Source organism: Rhyacophila brunnea, unplaced genomic scaffold (assembly GCF_057557595.1).
Source record: "Rhyacophila brunnea isolate RB1 unplaced genomic scaffold, BYU_Rbru_1.0 scaffold_12, whole genome shotgun sequence".
In the NCBI taxonomy this organism is placed as follows: domain Eukaryota; kingdom Metazoa; phylum Arthropoda; class Insecta; order Trichoptera; family Rhyacophilidae; genus Rhyacophila; species Rhyacophila brunnea.
The window spans coordinates 36735403-36752721 of NW_028232774.1; the positions used below are offsets into that span (position 1 = coordinate 36735403).

General features: G+C 32.3%; 1 protein-coding gene and 1 pseudogene across 2 annotated transcripts; both read right to left on the minus strand.

Annotated features, from left to right (window-relative positions):
• Positions 1-8882: 8882 nt before the first annotated feature.
• On the minus strand, positions 8883-12029 carry LOC147078112 (small integral membrane protein 20). Its single transcript, XM_085961230.1, has 3 exons — positions 11852-12029; positions 9199-9255; positions 8883-9065 (listed from the first exon to the last, which is right to left on the minus strand). The coding sequence occupies exons 1-3, from the start codon at positions 11961-11963 to the stop codon at positions 9019-9021; spliced, it is 216 nt and encodes a 71-aa protein (XP_085817356.1). The 5' UTR covers positions 11964-12029; the 3' UTR covers positions 8883-9018.
• A 1474-nt stretch (positions 12030-13503) lies between these two features.
• LOC147078113 (lipase 3 pseudogene) lies at positions 13504-16213 on the minus strand (annotated as a pseudogene). The gene has a single exon (XR_015072274.1). The product of XR_015072274.1 is annotated as a lipase 3 pseudogene (transcript).
• Positions 16214-17319: the final 1106 nt, after the last annotated feature.

The window sequence follows — 17319 nt, forward strand, 5'->3', positions numbered from 1 at the left end:
ATTTGAAGGAATATAATACATTTGGCAGTGACAAATTACCATTATTTTAGTTTTGTGTTTCATTTTAAGATTGTATAAAAAATATATTGTTTAATTTTAGTACATATAACTACATACTATTATCTCGAGTGTTCTTTTTGTAATAAATACCACAACTAGTGGAAAACATACTGAAAACAGGACAGTCTTAATTACCAATATTCATTTCATTATCGTTTTCATTATGCAACATTTTGGAAAATACTTCACCTTTTTACATTGAGAAATACACCTGTATCAAGACAATTAGTGTAATAAGGTGTTTTAGCCTTAGCAGGAAGGCGGTGAGTACATCATGGGATATCCGTGGGATTTGAATTAAAATGATTGGATTTTACATTTTTTAATGAGCTTATTATATATTGTCGCCTTGATTTAACGTCCTTTGCAATCTAACAAAACTCTACCATAGGTAGCTTATTATTAATGAAATATTGTAATGTTACAATAATTTTTTTTTTTTTAAATGTTGATTTGGTGGATATTGGAAAATTAATAGCAGTGGCGAAGGGTGGAGGTAGGCTGTTAAGATCGGACATAAACAAAGTGCACGCTAAACTTTTTCATTCAAACGTATTTGTTTTCATTGTACTAAGAATACAATGTGTAGATAGTGTAGTTTTTAAAATTGAATTAAACCCTGCCCAATCCAAGCCATAGTAGATAATAGTCAAAAAATATTTGTTTATCTATAAAATATTTAAAACTATACCATTAAACCATACATAATTTTAGATATTTTATAGATAGAAGAATATATTTATCAATTACGGTTTGATATAGGCATGGCTTAATGAATTTACGAAAAAACTAACCAACACCACTTGGAATATAACGTATTCTTAATTCAACGAAAACAAATAAATATGACTAAAAAAGTGTAAACTATTTTTGCCGGATTGTCCATAGCATACCTGAACTATTATGGTTTGGTTGACAGGATTTAATGGAATTTTAAAAAACTAACCGGCACCACCTGCAAATTGTAACACTCTTAGTTCAACGAAAACAAATAAGTATGACTGACAAAGTTTAGTGTGCGCAATATTTATGTCAAACCTTAACAGCCTACCTCCACCCTTCGCCACTGGGAAATAGGCCATCTACTACACTAAGTACCTATATAAATGATTGTCTTATTGAAGTATGAACATCTGTTTTTTTTTTTTTTATCAATGTTGTATTATACAATGCTGTAACATTTTCTGCACTGCAATCATGTATGTTCTATACATAATAATCTTACACTATTTATCAAAAAATCAATTAACTCACTTGTTAAAGAAACTATGTTAACCAATCATCAATATACTTACCCATCCATTCAATTAATATTCTTGGTCCTTTTATTTTAGTTGTATGTATTTAGATGTGTTACATACATATTACATACTAAGCAGTAAGTAATATCAACTGCTGATATTTGATACTATTGATTTTTATAAACATATTATGTTTTTATGTTGTGACAATTATTATAATAAGATTTATACTGTTTTTTAATAAATGTATTATTTTGTTATTGTTTTCTTTTATTTTTTGCTTATCTTCTCCATCTGCTTTTTATTAACTTTTATATTTATTAAACAATGTAAATAATATACCATTACATTCAACAGCTATTAATATTTAAAAAAAAAAATACTATTATTAATTATCTGGGTGGCGGAAGATAAAATATCCTTATGTGATTAATATTGATAATCAATCATTATAGATTTATTACTAGTCAAAATTAAATTTTTTTCTAACAAAATTCTGTTTTATCAAATACGTAGTAACTACAATATTTTCCTGTTATAAAAGGAAAGGTCGTAAGCCATAAATGACTTATCTCTCTTGCATTTCGAAAACTTTCTGCCGGTTCGATTGTAACAGCTGCTGCATTTAACACATTGCTATCTTAATGAACTTTACTAATCAATAACAACTTGTGTTTAAATATTATGTAATTATTTTTATCTATTGAGTGTATTGTAGAATTAATTAAATGTATACTTATTTGAATATGGTAGGACTATTATTTTATATCAAAGACTTAAATAGTTCTAATAGATTTATTTTGACAACTACATAAATTAATAGTCCAATATTTAATCTCCACAAAACATAATGTTTTGTTATTTAAACTGCATGAATACAAGCTGACAATTCAGTAAAATACATATTATATACGTATGTATTATTTACTCATTTTTACTCACTGATTGATACTGAATGTTGTTTATTTAGTATTATGTCAAATTACATGTAAAGAATCATTTGAAAAACCAATTGAAGGAATTTCAAAGTAACATACAAATTATTAAAGTCAATTCCTAGAACTTTCTATCATAAATTTTAAATAGGTTGTGCAGTATCACTTTTATGTTTTTATTTGGTTCTACAATCCTATGTGTGGATCTTGGCAGCATCGAAAAGGTTTTCCAACAGATTTCTCAGGGAATGCGCCATTGGTAAAACAAAACACATACTGTATCCATTGAATTAGGGCTGCAATATTTCTGTGCTTTCTATATCTTACATTAAGTTAATAAAACCAATATATACACTCCCAGCCCGTGTTATTTCAAAGTAAAAAAATAATTCCATTATGGAAAAGTATAAAGCGCTAGTTTCATATTTTTATTACTGAATTATTTGGATAGGTTAAAATAAATAGGCATTTTCCCACCATTCATTTCCTAGGACAGGCATGTCGATCACACCATAAGATTTGAGTAGTGAAAATCTGTTGTAAAATAATATCATTTCTTGATACTTTGAAGGGGAATCCATACCTATTTTTATTTCATTGGCCAGCATACGTGAAAGTTGTTTTTAAATTAACCATGAGGAAGCATGACCTCGTCATATTGTTTGATTCGTATTGCATCGACGACAGCCTGTTGCAGAAATGAGAGAAAGAGAAGATGTAAATCACCAGCCTTTAATCTGAACCATAGCTTTGTTTTCGCAGTTGGCTTTTTGCATAGTAAAAAGATAGTTTGTTGATGAGTGCCCAAAAGAAGACCTAAACTGATCATTTTCATGATGAATGAGATGATGGTAAAAGACAAATATTGATGTAACATTGGAAGATTGTGATAGATCACTGCCAGTTTTGATACTGAATAGTAGATCACAACTACTTGAAGTTAAAGCGCCTGTACACGTGCATGGATTTACTGGCAGCAATAGTGCATATTTTAAACTCTCATGACAATAACTGTTTACATTTAAAAGTGCTGACTGTCTCGTCAATCTCATTCTGCAAGAGTAAGCGAGACGCGATGTTGTCATTAATTTATGGTACTATTTGACAAGTAGAGAAAATCGGTTAACCTCAAAATGAGTACAATCATTATTTTTTTGCCAGCAGGTTCGCCACTATCATCTACTGGGCAGGCGCAGATCGAAAATATCCCTACTGTCACATGAAAATTAAAAAGCTTCCAAACTTCTTTGATTTATGCATGCAAGTTTGCAACTGCAGGATAACACATGTTTACCCATACATTTTCTTGATATGGTCACGATAATACTTACTGTCAACAGTAAATCCATGCACGTGTAAACGGGGTATTAGACATGCCTGTCCTAGAAAAGCTAAAACTACATATTTCAATATTGTTATATTAGTTTTGGAACACTTATGTAAGACATACAGAATGTGTTCTTATTTAATTGAAAAAGGTTGTCAATAACAATTGCATTTTTTAATGTCCTTAGTCAAACGAATTCATTTTTTGAGATTAGTCAAGTATATAAACTAAGAATATCTCTTTATCAAGATTGCATTTATTTTCATAGTAATTACGCGAATCATTTTACCTACATAAATAATTTGACTACAATTAGGCGCCTATAGGCATATTATTAATTGATTCTCAATGATTTCAAAGAATAGAAATGTTTTCAAAATAAGCATGCGACTTAATGAACACCAGCAATACAATATGACTTGTATATGTATGTGTTATATCAATTTAATATAAATGGCGGTGAATGTGTGTACAGTTTCTGTTTATAGACATTAATCACACGGACACAAAATACAGAATGTAAAAGAGGGTGTTAGTTTCATAACACTTTTCCATGTTAAAATGTTTTATATTATTATGCCAACAGGTTAGAAGTTCATAAAATGCAAAAACGTGATTGCTAAATGTATGATCATCTACGAAATACAATGTTTCGCCACATACACCGTTTGCATAGCTCATAATATATTATAATTAACTCCAATGCCACATTTTAAATTAAAATTCTCTCAATACAGACCAGTGGTGAAGGGTCTAGGTAGGCTGTTAAGATCCACCATAAATAGTGCACACTAAACTTTGCCAGTCATACGTATTTGTTTTCATTAAAATAAGACTACAATCAATAGATGGTGTTAGTCAGTTTTTATAATTCACTTGAACCCTGCGAAACCAAGCCAAAATAAATAATAGTCAAAAAATACTCGTCTATCTATAAAATATCTAAAATTATGCAATTAAATCATTCATAACTTTGGATATTTTATAGATAGAATAATATTTTTTATCTATTATTGTATGGCCTTAGGCAGGGCTTAATTTCAAAAAAATGAACCAACAATAAATGTGTAATAATAATAAGTATGAATGGAAAGGTGTGCACAATTTTGTAGTATCACCGAAACTATACCAAAACTATTATGGTTTGGTCTAGGCAGGGTTTAATTGATTTTTAAAAACTCACCAACCATCTGTAAATTGTAGTTTTAGTTCAATATAAGCAAATACGTTTGACTAATAAAGTTTAATGTGCACTATTTATAGCGGATCTTAACAGCCTACCTCCACCCTTCGCTACTGATACAGACAGGCTTTCATAAAAAAAATCATAATAATTTTATCATATTAGCGTAAGCAAGGCGATGCATTTTATTTGTTTCATTATCGCGGACGATAGATATCCTAGACTAGCCTGTAATCGCTAATTTTATACATAGTATATTAGCATTTCATATTATTATGTGTTGTTACATTTATGATAGAATCGAAGATGATAAGCATTATTGAGTAGTTAAGGTGAATGTAATGTAAATTGGAATTTTCATTCCTTAAGAAAAAATTAATTGTGAAGTTGTAGCTTACGAAATGACTGAGTAAATAAGCAAATCAAATGCTCCGGGCTTACACGTATAGCATGTATATATTTTACTTACGAAATATTTAAGTATTCAGTCGATATAAGTCATTATTGCTGATGATAAACTAGCTTTTTAGTGAAATTATTTTTTATTAAAGTTAATCATAATTTGAATTATTATTACTTTTAAGAATATTATTTATCATATTAAATAAATGCTTATTAAAGCATTATCTGTCAATATCTCCAGGTTATTGTTTCTAATATTAAGTTTTTTTACTCATATCATTTGTGAAAATATTTTACAATTTATAAAGGTATTACTGATAAGTTATCGTTAATCAATATGTGTAGAAAGCTATGTAAATGTACAAAATAAATATTTTTATACTGCATAATATCGTTAATGTGTACAAATGTGAATTGTATGATGTAAATTATTTCAAATATTTATTATTGTCATGTGCATTTTAAATCACCGGCTAACAATAAAATGTTTATAAATATATTGCGCACTCTAAATATGGAACAAATAATAATTTCTTATAAGGTTTTTTTACAATAAATACAAATCATCTCTACGCCATTGTTGTTTCTTATTAACGCAAATAGTTGAAAATAGTGTGTTGTTGTAACTGTGAAAGATGGTACTTGCTTAAGCCGAGAAGCATAGAATAACACTTATCGTTGTTATTCAGGCCAATAGTGTTTAATGTCTGAGTGTACCTGCACAAGTTGCATTCAGTAGAACCTCAATTTAACAGACTAATGCGGACAGGGCGGTGTCTGTTAATACCAAACGTCTGTTGTATGCTAAAGAAGGTTTTCCAAATGCGTTTTTTTTTATTAGTGAGGAAATGAAACGGTACAATACATGTATATAATATAAGGTCAGTGAAGTCTCCGTAAATAGATTTAAAATAATATCGTTTTAAAAACTGGGGGAGGGATGTATGAAAATGTTATTTTCACAAGAAAGTTTTCCAATATCTAAATAGACGTGTATACACATACCGGTTGGCGAAGGGTGGAGGTAGGCTGTTAGGATCCGACATAAATAGTGCACACTTAAGTTTGTCAGTCAACGTATTTGTTTTCATTGAACTAAGACTACAATGTGTACATAGTGTCTGTTAATTTTTTAAATTCAATTAAACCCTGCGTAATTCATGACAAAATAGTAGATAATAGTCAAAAAATACTCGTTCATCTATAAAATATCTAAAATTATGCCATTAAACCATACATCATTTTAGATGTTTTACAGATAGAAGAATGTTTTTAACGATTATGGTTTGGTATAGACAAGATTAATGAATTTTAAAACAACATGTGTATTATGTATTCTTAATTCAAAGAAAACAAATAATATGAATGAAAAAATGTGTACTATTTTATCGAATCTAACTAACATCCACGGTGGCCGCGCGGCTTAAGCGTTGGACTATTACGCCGTGGGTCTCAGGTTCGAATCCTGGGTTTGGCAAGTACACATTGTTTTTCAATTTGTGTTTGAGTCAGGGTATGGACCTAATAGGTTGAGCAAGTGGTTGACATTCATTTCTCGTAAAAAACAAAATCTGTTAATACAAACCTCTACCCTGTGGAGGCCCATATGATCCTATTAGGATCGGACATATAACTATAATACTATAAAAACTCACTAACACTATCTGTAAATTGTAGTATTGGTTCAATAAAAACAAATACATGTGACTGACATAGTTTTATGTGCACTATTTATGTCGGATCTTAACAGCCTACCTCTACCTTTTGCCACTGACACATACTCAAATATTTTTGGCCTGACCAGGTGACTGATGTTGAGATCTTCAAATGAATGGGAAAGGACCGAGAAATTCCGCATAGTATCAAAACTAAAAAACAACAATTCCTCGACCACATAATATGAGAGGACGAAGGTGATTCTCCGAAATTGGTAAAAGTACAGCTCCACCAAACTCTCTGGGTAGCTAATGATAGAACAAAGATCTCTGTTTGGGGATGGCACGATAAGAAATAATAGAAATTAATAAACATTAATACACTTGGGAAGTATAAAAAGTTATAGAAACAACATATTCATTCGCCTTCAGATTTGATCAGTATGTGCGCATGATACTTATTTCCAAAAAACCAAACTTATATGGAGTACTGATTATATACCCAAACACGAAAGACTAGCAATATAAAATATCTCATTATATGATTATTCATGTATCGATATTAGATTGGCATCAGCTTATGTTAACAGACGCCATCTAAGTAATATACACAATTACATTGCCAAAGATTCAAATGACACTGATACAGAAACCATTAATTTAATTAAGTTTGTATTAACTTTTAATTTATAATTCTTCAATTTATATTGTGCAGTTTTCATACTTCCACCGTTGTGTCAATTTAAACATTTTTTAACAGTCACTGGGCAATCGGAATTTAAAAAACTTGTTCACGGAAAACATGTTGCCTTCTTAATTAAAATTTTCACATCTGTCATTCCATTTTGATATAAATGCACGAGTCATCATTATTTCAATTTAACATAATTTCAACATTCTATGCATCAACTTTTAATTTAATTTTCAACTAAAGAAGATAGTACCGGTGCCGATTCCTTTACAAAGAAAACACTTGCTTAAGGGGGAAAATGCTCAGCGTACGTCAAAATGGAGCTTTTATGCTATTTTCAAAGCATGATCCTGGACATTCCTTAAAAGTTGTAGATAATCTATTTACATAAATTTGAAGCCTTATTATCCTTTATATTTATTTTAAACATTTGATGACTGCATAAAGTATTTTTATTACATAAAATAGTATTCTTTTAAACCTCTCACTCCAATGTTTTAGAATATAGTCATATTTCAGTACGTCCATGTGAAGTGGTGTTAAGATTTTTTATATTTATAATTTTTAAAAGCATTTATAAAACCATCAGTAAAATTTATGTAGACATTATTATAGTGAAATGTTTACAATAAAAATTATATTGATAATCTCTGTGATCCCGAATTTGACAAGAATTAGGCATTTTATTATTCAAAAAATGGGAAAGATTTACACATTTAAAGATACTGATTATAAGCTATATCTTTGACCATTCAAATGTGATAAACATTCTACGAATAATGTTTGCTTTATAATAATTATTGACCTAAGAATAGGTAGTATTTTTTTGAAATACGCCATTTCTATTGGCATTAGTGGCTAAGCTACAACATACGGCCGTAGCCATAAATTGAAAAACGATAAATGAAGTAGGGAGTAAGATCATGGTAACGCACTTGAACATGTACCGTTTAAAAAAAAAAAAAAAAAACGGTTAGGTAAAGTAAACAATAGACGGATTCAGTAAAATTTATTTATTTGTATTACATAATAATATATTCTATATCTACATGTTAATTAATAAATTTATTATAATTTAACTACTATTCACAGTCAATCAATACTTTTCATTATTGATTGATATTTCAATGACTTTCCCCGACGTGAATTTAATTTGATATTTTTTGGTACAGAATAGATAAGTATCACTCTTGCGATGATCATTCCTTTTGCGCTGCTAGGAAATTGAATTGTCATCACTGCACTGGACACAAAGTTTCGCAAACTGTTATTATGGGATAACTATTATTAAAGTGGGTGCAGTATACCCACAAGGTAAACACAATCTCAATATGTAAAAAAACAAGGTATCGAAAAACCATTTTTATATTACTACCATTGTAATATTATCATTATAACGGTTTTATCGACTTTTCCATTGTGTATCGGTGAACTCTAAGATTAAGTATGAAATGGTTTATTTAAATGCTGACATTTCCAAGTATGTATTTACAAATCTATTTAAACTTAACGAATATTCTAAATTTACATTGGTTTCTTTCTGTCGAATGGGTCGGACCATACTTTCATATCTGAAATTAAAAAAAAACAATATTTAACAAACTACAATGAGATATGACAACGGAAAGAAACAATAAATCATTCAACAATATTTTTTTATTGGCAATCATCAAATAATTAAAATTATTCATTTAGTAGACTTACTTCCTGGTTGAATGTCTTCCTGTTTGACATCTTTTCTAGTCACTTTTTGAATATTTTCTGTAATAAAAAATCATCGTTTAAGTTGGTTTATGACACGTATAGGTACCTACTTTATACCTAAAAATTAATCAACAGTCCAATATAAGAATAGTTGAGTTGCCTAGAGTCATAACACACATACAGTAAGTCTTCGTCTTACGTGAATTCATACTTACACGATTTAATTTTTTTTTTTATTGGTGGTACTTTGTTTCTTTGCGCTTGTGTTTAATAAATTATACTTGATAAAGTTCAAATCATCATCATGTAAAAAAATCAATACCAATGCAATCTACGATAATTACCAAAAACGAGGAATATTAATAGAAGAAAAGGAAACATTATTAGTTATATGGATAGAAGATAATATGCAGCAACAACAAACTCCAATAAACCTTATGCTCATACAAGAAAGCATGGAGTCTCTTTTAAGACCTAAAGTGTAAAAATGTTGAGAGTGTTAATACTCATATATTCACTGCAAGGCACGGATGGCTTGAACAATTTAAAGGCAGTAATAAACTAGGAAAACTAAGAAAAGAAAAGGGCTACAATTCAAACAACACTGGACCTGTATGCACTTTAATAAGTAGTTTACGCAGAAATCATTATGTACATAATATTATGTATCTGAATAAAAAAAAAATTCTTTCGACCATGTCCGATCCTAATAGGATCATATGGGCCTTCACCAATGACATTATTAATGGACGAAGCGCTCAATACAGTAGCTAGCAAGTAAATTCGCGTGTATAGGTAGACGTCACGCAATCTCCATTATGCGATATCACGCATCGGGAATTTATAGCAATATGACCTTTATTGTAATGGCGTTAGAGCAGTGTTTCTAATGTCAATGTTCATTTGAGCGAACCCGTTCGAACCGAACCATTCGGCAGATCCAACAAAAAGCATCAGGAATTTATAGCAATATCACCTTTATTGTAATGGCGTTAGAACAGATTATGCCATTCGGCAGACCCGACAATAAAGTGAGTGTCATTTTTTTCCCCAGATGATTCGCCCATATTAATGTCATTGGCCTTCACAGAGTGGAAGTTTGTATTAACAAATTTTATTTTTACAAGGAATTAATGTCAGCCACTTGCTCAACCTATTAGGTCCATACTCTGACTCATACACAAATTGAAAAACAATATGTGTACTTGCCAGACCCAGGATTCGAACTTGGGACCCTCGACACTATAGACCGGCGCTTAAGCCACGCGGCCATTGTGGGTGTTGAATAAACAATAATTTCTATAAATATTAATATTTTTTTAAATGTATGTATGTGGGTTCATTTTATTTTCACCTATCCTTTAAAACTAACTCTTATATAAAAATTGCATGCTTTTAAGTTTTATTCGGGTTACGCGATTTTTCGACTTACACGAACATCTTCGGAACGTATTAATCACGTAAATAGAGGATTTACTGTATTCCAAAAATCGAGTTTTGAGATAATCACAAAAAACCACCAGAGCATGTTTTTTGTTATTAGAAGAAAAGTATTGAACTCCCTTGAATATTAATGAGTGAGTCGGTTTACATTCTTTTTTTTAATATATACCTATAATACTAAGGCTACAAATACACAGCACACTGAGAAATAGAGCTCCCTGTTTGGTTAGGTTAGTAAGGTTATTATTTATTGAAAAAAGTGAGTTATGACACCAACAGTCAACTTTATCAACGATTTTCACATGGTTTAAAGTGACCTTTGATAGCTAACTATTTTCTTTATTTATATTAATGCTTTTAGAATCACTTAGTATATTTAACTAAAAAATGATAAATTTGCAAAATATGAGTTATGACTCTAGGCAACTCAGTTATAGGCTTGAGTTGAGACCATGAGAATCCTTACAGATTGGCGTTATTTAGAAGAGCCACAAACGCCGCTTCCAATTTACATACATTTAGTTGTGACGCTACATACCATTTTCTATACCTCACGATATTACTATGGCAGAATCCGACAGGCCGCAGATTTTTAACGACACACGTTGAATGTAGAGCAAAGCTTTTACTAAAATCGCTGTAATACCGTTTGTGTGTCAGTATTTCATAATTTTTCAAACAGATGTCACTGTGTGTTGAATTTTATAGATTATGAAAATCAATCGACAGTGGCTAGTAATTTGAGTTTAAAGTCGGACGAGATAACTCGCGAAATTTGTATGTGCGGCCTGTCGATCACGGTTTCATAGAGCGAGATAACTCGCTGAAGGCATAACTGGTTAATGAAAGCGGCGTTGATGGCGCTTCTAAAAAATTTACAGACTCTTATGCATTTCAATATTGGGTTGTCCCATAGACGAACACCCAAGTGATTTCCTGCGGACAAGATACCACAAAATATAATAAGAAAGATACGCTACTCCATATCGTTTTAGTGATTGAGGTCTTTTGACACCCGAAACACAACACGACCTACTGTAACCAAAAAATAAGTAGATTGTGTTAGGTGTTGGTTAAATTTTTGGTTTCAGAACACTGTATCTTTACCGATATAATCAATGCTGACTACGACTTATAGTAGTTATAGCCGATGAATATTACCAATGTTGACATTTCAACTTTCGTAACTAAAGACTAGTCTTATACTTACGATAATGCTTTGGGTTCATTACAGGGCTAATTATAATAGGATATATTGTTACACCTATAGCTCCAATGATACCTCCTATAAATACAGTGTGTCTCCAACCCTTTGACAACATTTTGATGATATCTAGACCTAATTTTTTTAGGTTAGTAGTTATATGTCAAATTGTTCCAGTGTTGTCATGTTTATAGTCTATATAATTTGAGTATTACAACATTGGAAAATTTTTCCTTATTTTGTTTACTGTCGTTTTTCAACCCTCTTTATAACAAAATAGTTTATGGATACTTCGAAAAATAATATACCGAATAAATTTAACTCATTCGCTGCTGACTAGATAATGATTTTTTTAATTGCCACCTTTAAAATGCACGTTGATTACATCGATCGGCCGCCTGGTCGGTGCATCTTCAGCGTCCGAAGTATTAATGTATCGGTCTATTCTATACACAATGCGGCTATCGACGATAGTTTATCATATTCATGTATTGAGGTATTTATAATAATTGTTACAATAAGGTAGCCGTCTAAACTCTCTTATTATAACAATTAACTACCTCAATACATAAATATGATAAACTACCGTCGATAGCTGCCGATGCCGCATTGTGTATAGAATAGACCCAATGAAATAGTTATTGAAGCCAATAAATACGCATCCAGGTTACTACCTAGAGTGCCAGTAAGACGTATATTAGTCTGTGCAAATGGATAATATTTTAATCTATCAATCTATGTTCATCATATTATCATGATTAAATACCATCGATCGTGATCCAGATAAAACGTTTGATGCTTGCTCACATTGTTTTCGAAATAATATTAAATAGATTAATAGGTAGGTACTTACCTACATAATAATATTATGTATATTAATAACATAATTCAGACCGCCAGCTCGACATGGACATGTCCATAAATAATAATATGTCATGTCTTCTTATCGATACGATGATAAATATAATTCATCATTTTGCTGAATAAAATAATAATTATTACTTACTTTATTCAGCAAATCCACATACTTACCTACCTTTCTTACATAATTTATTTAATACCTTTAGGTACCTATCCCATAAAATTAACTTTATTATATAATAATTTCTTTAAATATTTTAGCAGGCAATGATTGTGTCGACAGAAAGGATAGCACAAACATATTTTTACCAGATACTATGAGAAACAAGTATAGGTATTATTGATTAGTATCTAAAATATAGTATCTAGGTAAATAATTATATGTACCTACCTAACTAGTATATTATGTACCTATTGTGTTAGTAAATGCAATATGTAGGTCATGGCCCCCACATCCTGAAGCGGGCCCCCATACCTGCTATCGCCAATGTTAAGGGCAGTGTAATATTCTACATGTTAGTGTTCCCAAGGTGGTATGCCCAATGGAACCCCAGGATTCTGCGGAATAAAATTAAAAACGTTCTGCCTATTTTTAGCGATTCTTCGTATTTTTATATAAATCCACTTGAATTACTTATAACATGCGCCCTTAAAATAATTAAAATAAATTTCTACATATGAAATATCATCTAATAATTATCAATCATCATATCACACCGAATTGCATTACATAGCCACATATTTGTATAGAAATAGTCATTAAATAATAGACAATTTTTTTTTTTTTTTTTACTATCAGAGGAAATTTGTGGTGTGTGTTTATCTCACTTAACTGGTCGACCTGCCACGCCGGGCTCCCTCTAAGCTCGGGCCCACAGGCTATAGCCCTGTCACCCGCTCCCCCCCCCCCCTTGTGGGAGCCATGAGGTAAGTAGTTGATCTAAAAATTGTGATATTGTCGGGTATGTAGGTACATGATATTATTATGTTCAATACAATTTTAAAAAATAACACACAAATAATATGTATTTTTTTTAATAAAAACAAAATATTACAATAAGCAACCGTGCGTGTAAAGATCACATGGTAGTAAATGTTTTGGTATCTACATAACAATGGCTTATAGTGGAGGTAGAATAAGCTCTTTAGTTCCGGCATAAATAATAGTGCACACTAACTTTGTCAGTCATAGGCAATGACATTAATATGTCATTGGTCATAGGTACCTACGTATTTGTTTTCATTGAACTACGAATACAAATTGCGGCTGTTGGTATTCTGGTTAGTTTTTTTTAATTAAATTAAACCCTGCCTAGAGCAAACCATAAAAGTCGAGGTCGGGTGTGGAAATCCGACAAAAATAATGCAACCTTTGTTAGTCATACCTACTTCTTTGTTTTCAGTTTTCGGTTTTTAAAATTCGATTAAGCCCTGCCTAAACAAATAATAGATAACAATTAATATTCTTCTATCTGTAAAATATCTCAAATGATGTATGATTAAATGGCATAATTTTAGATCTTTTATAGATAGCAGAACATGTTTATCTAATATCTATTATAGTTTGGTTTGGACAGGGTTTTATTGAAATTTAAAAACTAACTTACACCATTTGCAATTTGTATTCTTAGGTAAATCAAAATAATAATAATATATCTACAGCGTACCTCCGCCCTTCGCCACTGCTACATAATACCTATAAACTAATATAACCTGCAGCATCAAATCAAAATCACAGGTACCAAAATCAGCTAGTTTCCTATAACAATCTACTTATCGTTATGGTCACTATTCCACGACACTTTTAATTTATAGGGATTGAATGACCAGACAGTTCCCTTATCCATCTTGTATTTTCCCATCATTTCCATCAACTTATCATAAACAAGGGTAGGAGCGTCGATGCCCCATAAAAAGTCCAAATGGTTGAATTCCTTCATTGGCACCTCGTAGTGTTCGATGGGATTTGCCAACTGCTTGAAGAGATTCAGCACGTCGGGACTTCCTGACAGCCAATCATTATTTCCGCTCAACAGACCAATGGGTAAAGTGATTTTGTGGAGTGGATACTCCGGTGGAGTTTTTGATCCGTATTGCATAAGATTCCCTTCGGTGCCATAGTCAAAATGTTGAAACTTTCCTTCGGCTTTGATTTCCTGCGCGTAGTGAACGAGAGATTTCGTAGAGGCGCCCGCGGGCGTGTGACTTAATATAACTGGAATTAAAGACCTATTGAACTGCTTATCGTCATATCCGCACAATATAAATAAAGAATTTTCACATATTTTCTCTTCGAAATGATTGATTTCGCAACCGTAACGCGATAACCATTTCAATATAACATTCTGAGGTAAAAATTCATTTGCTCCTAAAAGTCTTGCGATTAATTCGATGTCATCTGCATACGGTGCCAAAAGCCTAATTGGGCTTTTGATGGCTGACATAAATGCGATAGGCGCCAGGGCGAATCCCGCTTTAAGTTTCGCGTTATATTCAGGGCGACTAGATAGAAGCGCAAACAAGACCGAAGTACCCATGGAATGACCGATGTAAATTATTTCTGCAGTTGTTTTTTTCACGTCGTTTATGTAGTCGATCGCGGCCGGCAGATCGTAATAGCCGACTTCGTGCCACGTGAAATTCCAGAAAGCGGCGCCGGTTATCGGTAATTCTACGTGGGCTCTGGAATAAGTGTTTCCGCGGACGTTAGCCATCCAGACGTCATATCCGGCGTCGGCCAAAATGTAAGCGAGAGCTTTTTGAGGCCCCGCGATAACCCAATCGGCTGAACTGGCCAAGAGTCCGTGATGCAGGAGAACCGGCTGACGAGCGACATTGCTGACCGGCGATCCTTTCGCACGCGGGATCCTATGCAACGTCAGCAGATATCCGTCTTCAGTTTTTATCGTATGAGATTCAACTGCGTAGCCATTTCGCGCGATAATTTGCGGCGTATTTAAATTGACTTCCGGTTCAAAATTACACTCTTCGGCCGGTTTAAAAACATTAATTGAATCCATTAAGCCGGCACTGACGTTTTTTACTTTGTCTAAATACTCATTTATAGTATTGTCGGCTTTGTCCGTTTGATCCTCGATGAAAGTTTGTACATTTTTTGAGAAGTCTTCAGTCTTTTTCCGCGATTCTCCGACAAAATTGTCGACATGGCCTCTGATGGCGTTGGTTTCCGACGCCAGGAAGTCACTCACGACTTTGGTTTTGTTCGCCAACATTTCCGAGATAACTTCCGTTCGCCATATTTCCAGTACATTACAATTTATTACGACGAAAATGGACGGTAATATTAAAAGCCCCGTCAACAGTATTTTCATATTGAATGATATTACCTATTAGGCAACACGCGGTTTGCTGTAAGAAGCCGTATAAAAATGTCTGCACCGCACCGTAGTCTAATCGAAACTAATTATTTCGCCCCGTCAAAGCGTGAAATTCCCTGCCTCGGTATTGTTAATACGCTTTGAGATATTCGATCGATTACACATCGAATGACATAAAGTTCATAATTCCGTCACAGTTTTTCAAGCACAACAATTATTATGAATCACGTGACAAAAACAATAATAGTCTTCGTCACCAATGTAAACCCCTGAATCAGGGGTTCAAAAATATTTCATAAATCGTGCCATACTACGAATTTACCTATAATAAACCACACAAATAAAATTTTAATTCTTGTATTTTGAAAAATCGATAGGTAATGAAATTTTCGAGATTAGGTATTTTCTTTTAATATAAAAATTTAAGATGTTTCTAAAAAAAGATTATTGATTTTTTCGGCACAATAAATTTGAAATGAATCTTGTAGGTAACTTGTACTACACTACTAAACATTGATTTTCTAAATTCTTGAGTAGGTACATACCTTATCAAAATAGAATTTTAACTTCTGGATATTCAAACCATGGACCCCACATCCTGAAGCGGGCCCCCAGGCTAGGATGTTTGGCGGGCCCCACTACCTATTGCTAAGGGTAAAGGCAGTGTGACACACTGCAGTAGCGTTTTCCAAATGGCGTACGCGGTAAAATTAAAGTGTATTTTTAGCGATTTTTGTAGTTTTTATATGTACATCTATTTGAATTATGGAGTTGTCGAGTATTGACACACAGTTAAAAAATGCATCGTAAAACCAAATTTTTCAAATTATTAATATCATTGAAGCAAAATAGCGCCGCAGTAGACTTTTTTTACTATCAGAGCAAATTTGTGATGTGTTTATCTCACTTATCTGGTCGACTCGTCACGCCGGGCCCTTCCTGAGCCCGGGCCCAAAGGCTAGAGCCCTGTCAGCCTCCCCTTTGTGGGGGCCATGATTTAAAACATTCCGCATTTTTTAAGAGATAATCAAGTTCAGCGAAAATATGTGGCAACAAAAGACCAATAATTGGATTGCGAATAGTGAAGAGTGAAGACAACAGGGAGTGGTCTTCATTCAACAGTGGATATAGAGAGTACCGATCTGTGATGAAATAAATTCTCCTAGATTGTGTGCATATTTCTAACTTGCATTGCATTGCAAAACTCGTAATCCATTCTCAAAGAAAATGTGATAAAACAAACTTAACATAGTCACAATAAATAAACAACACAAT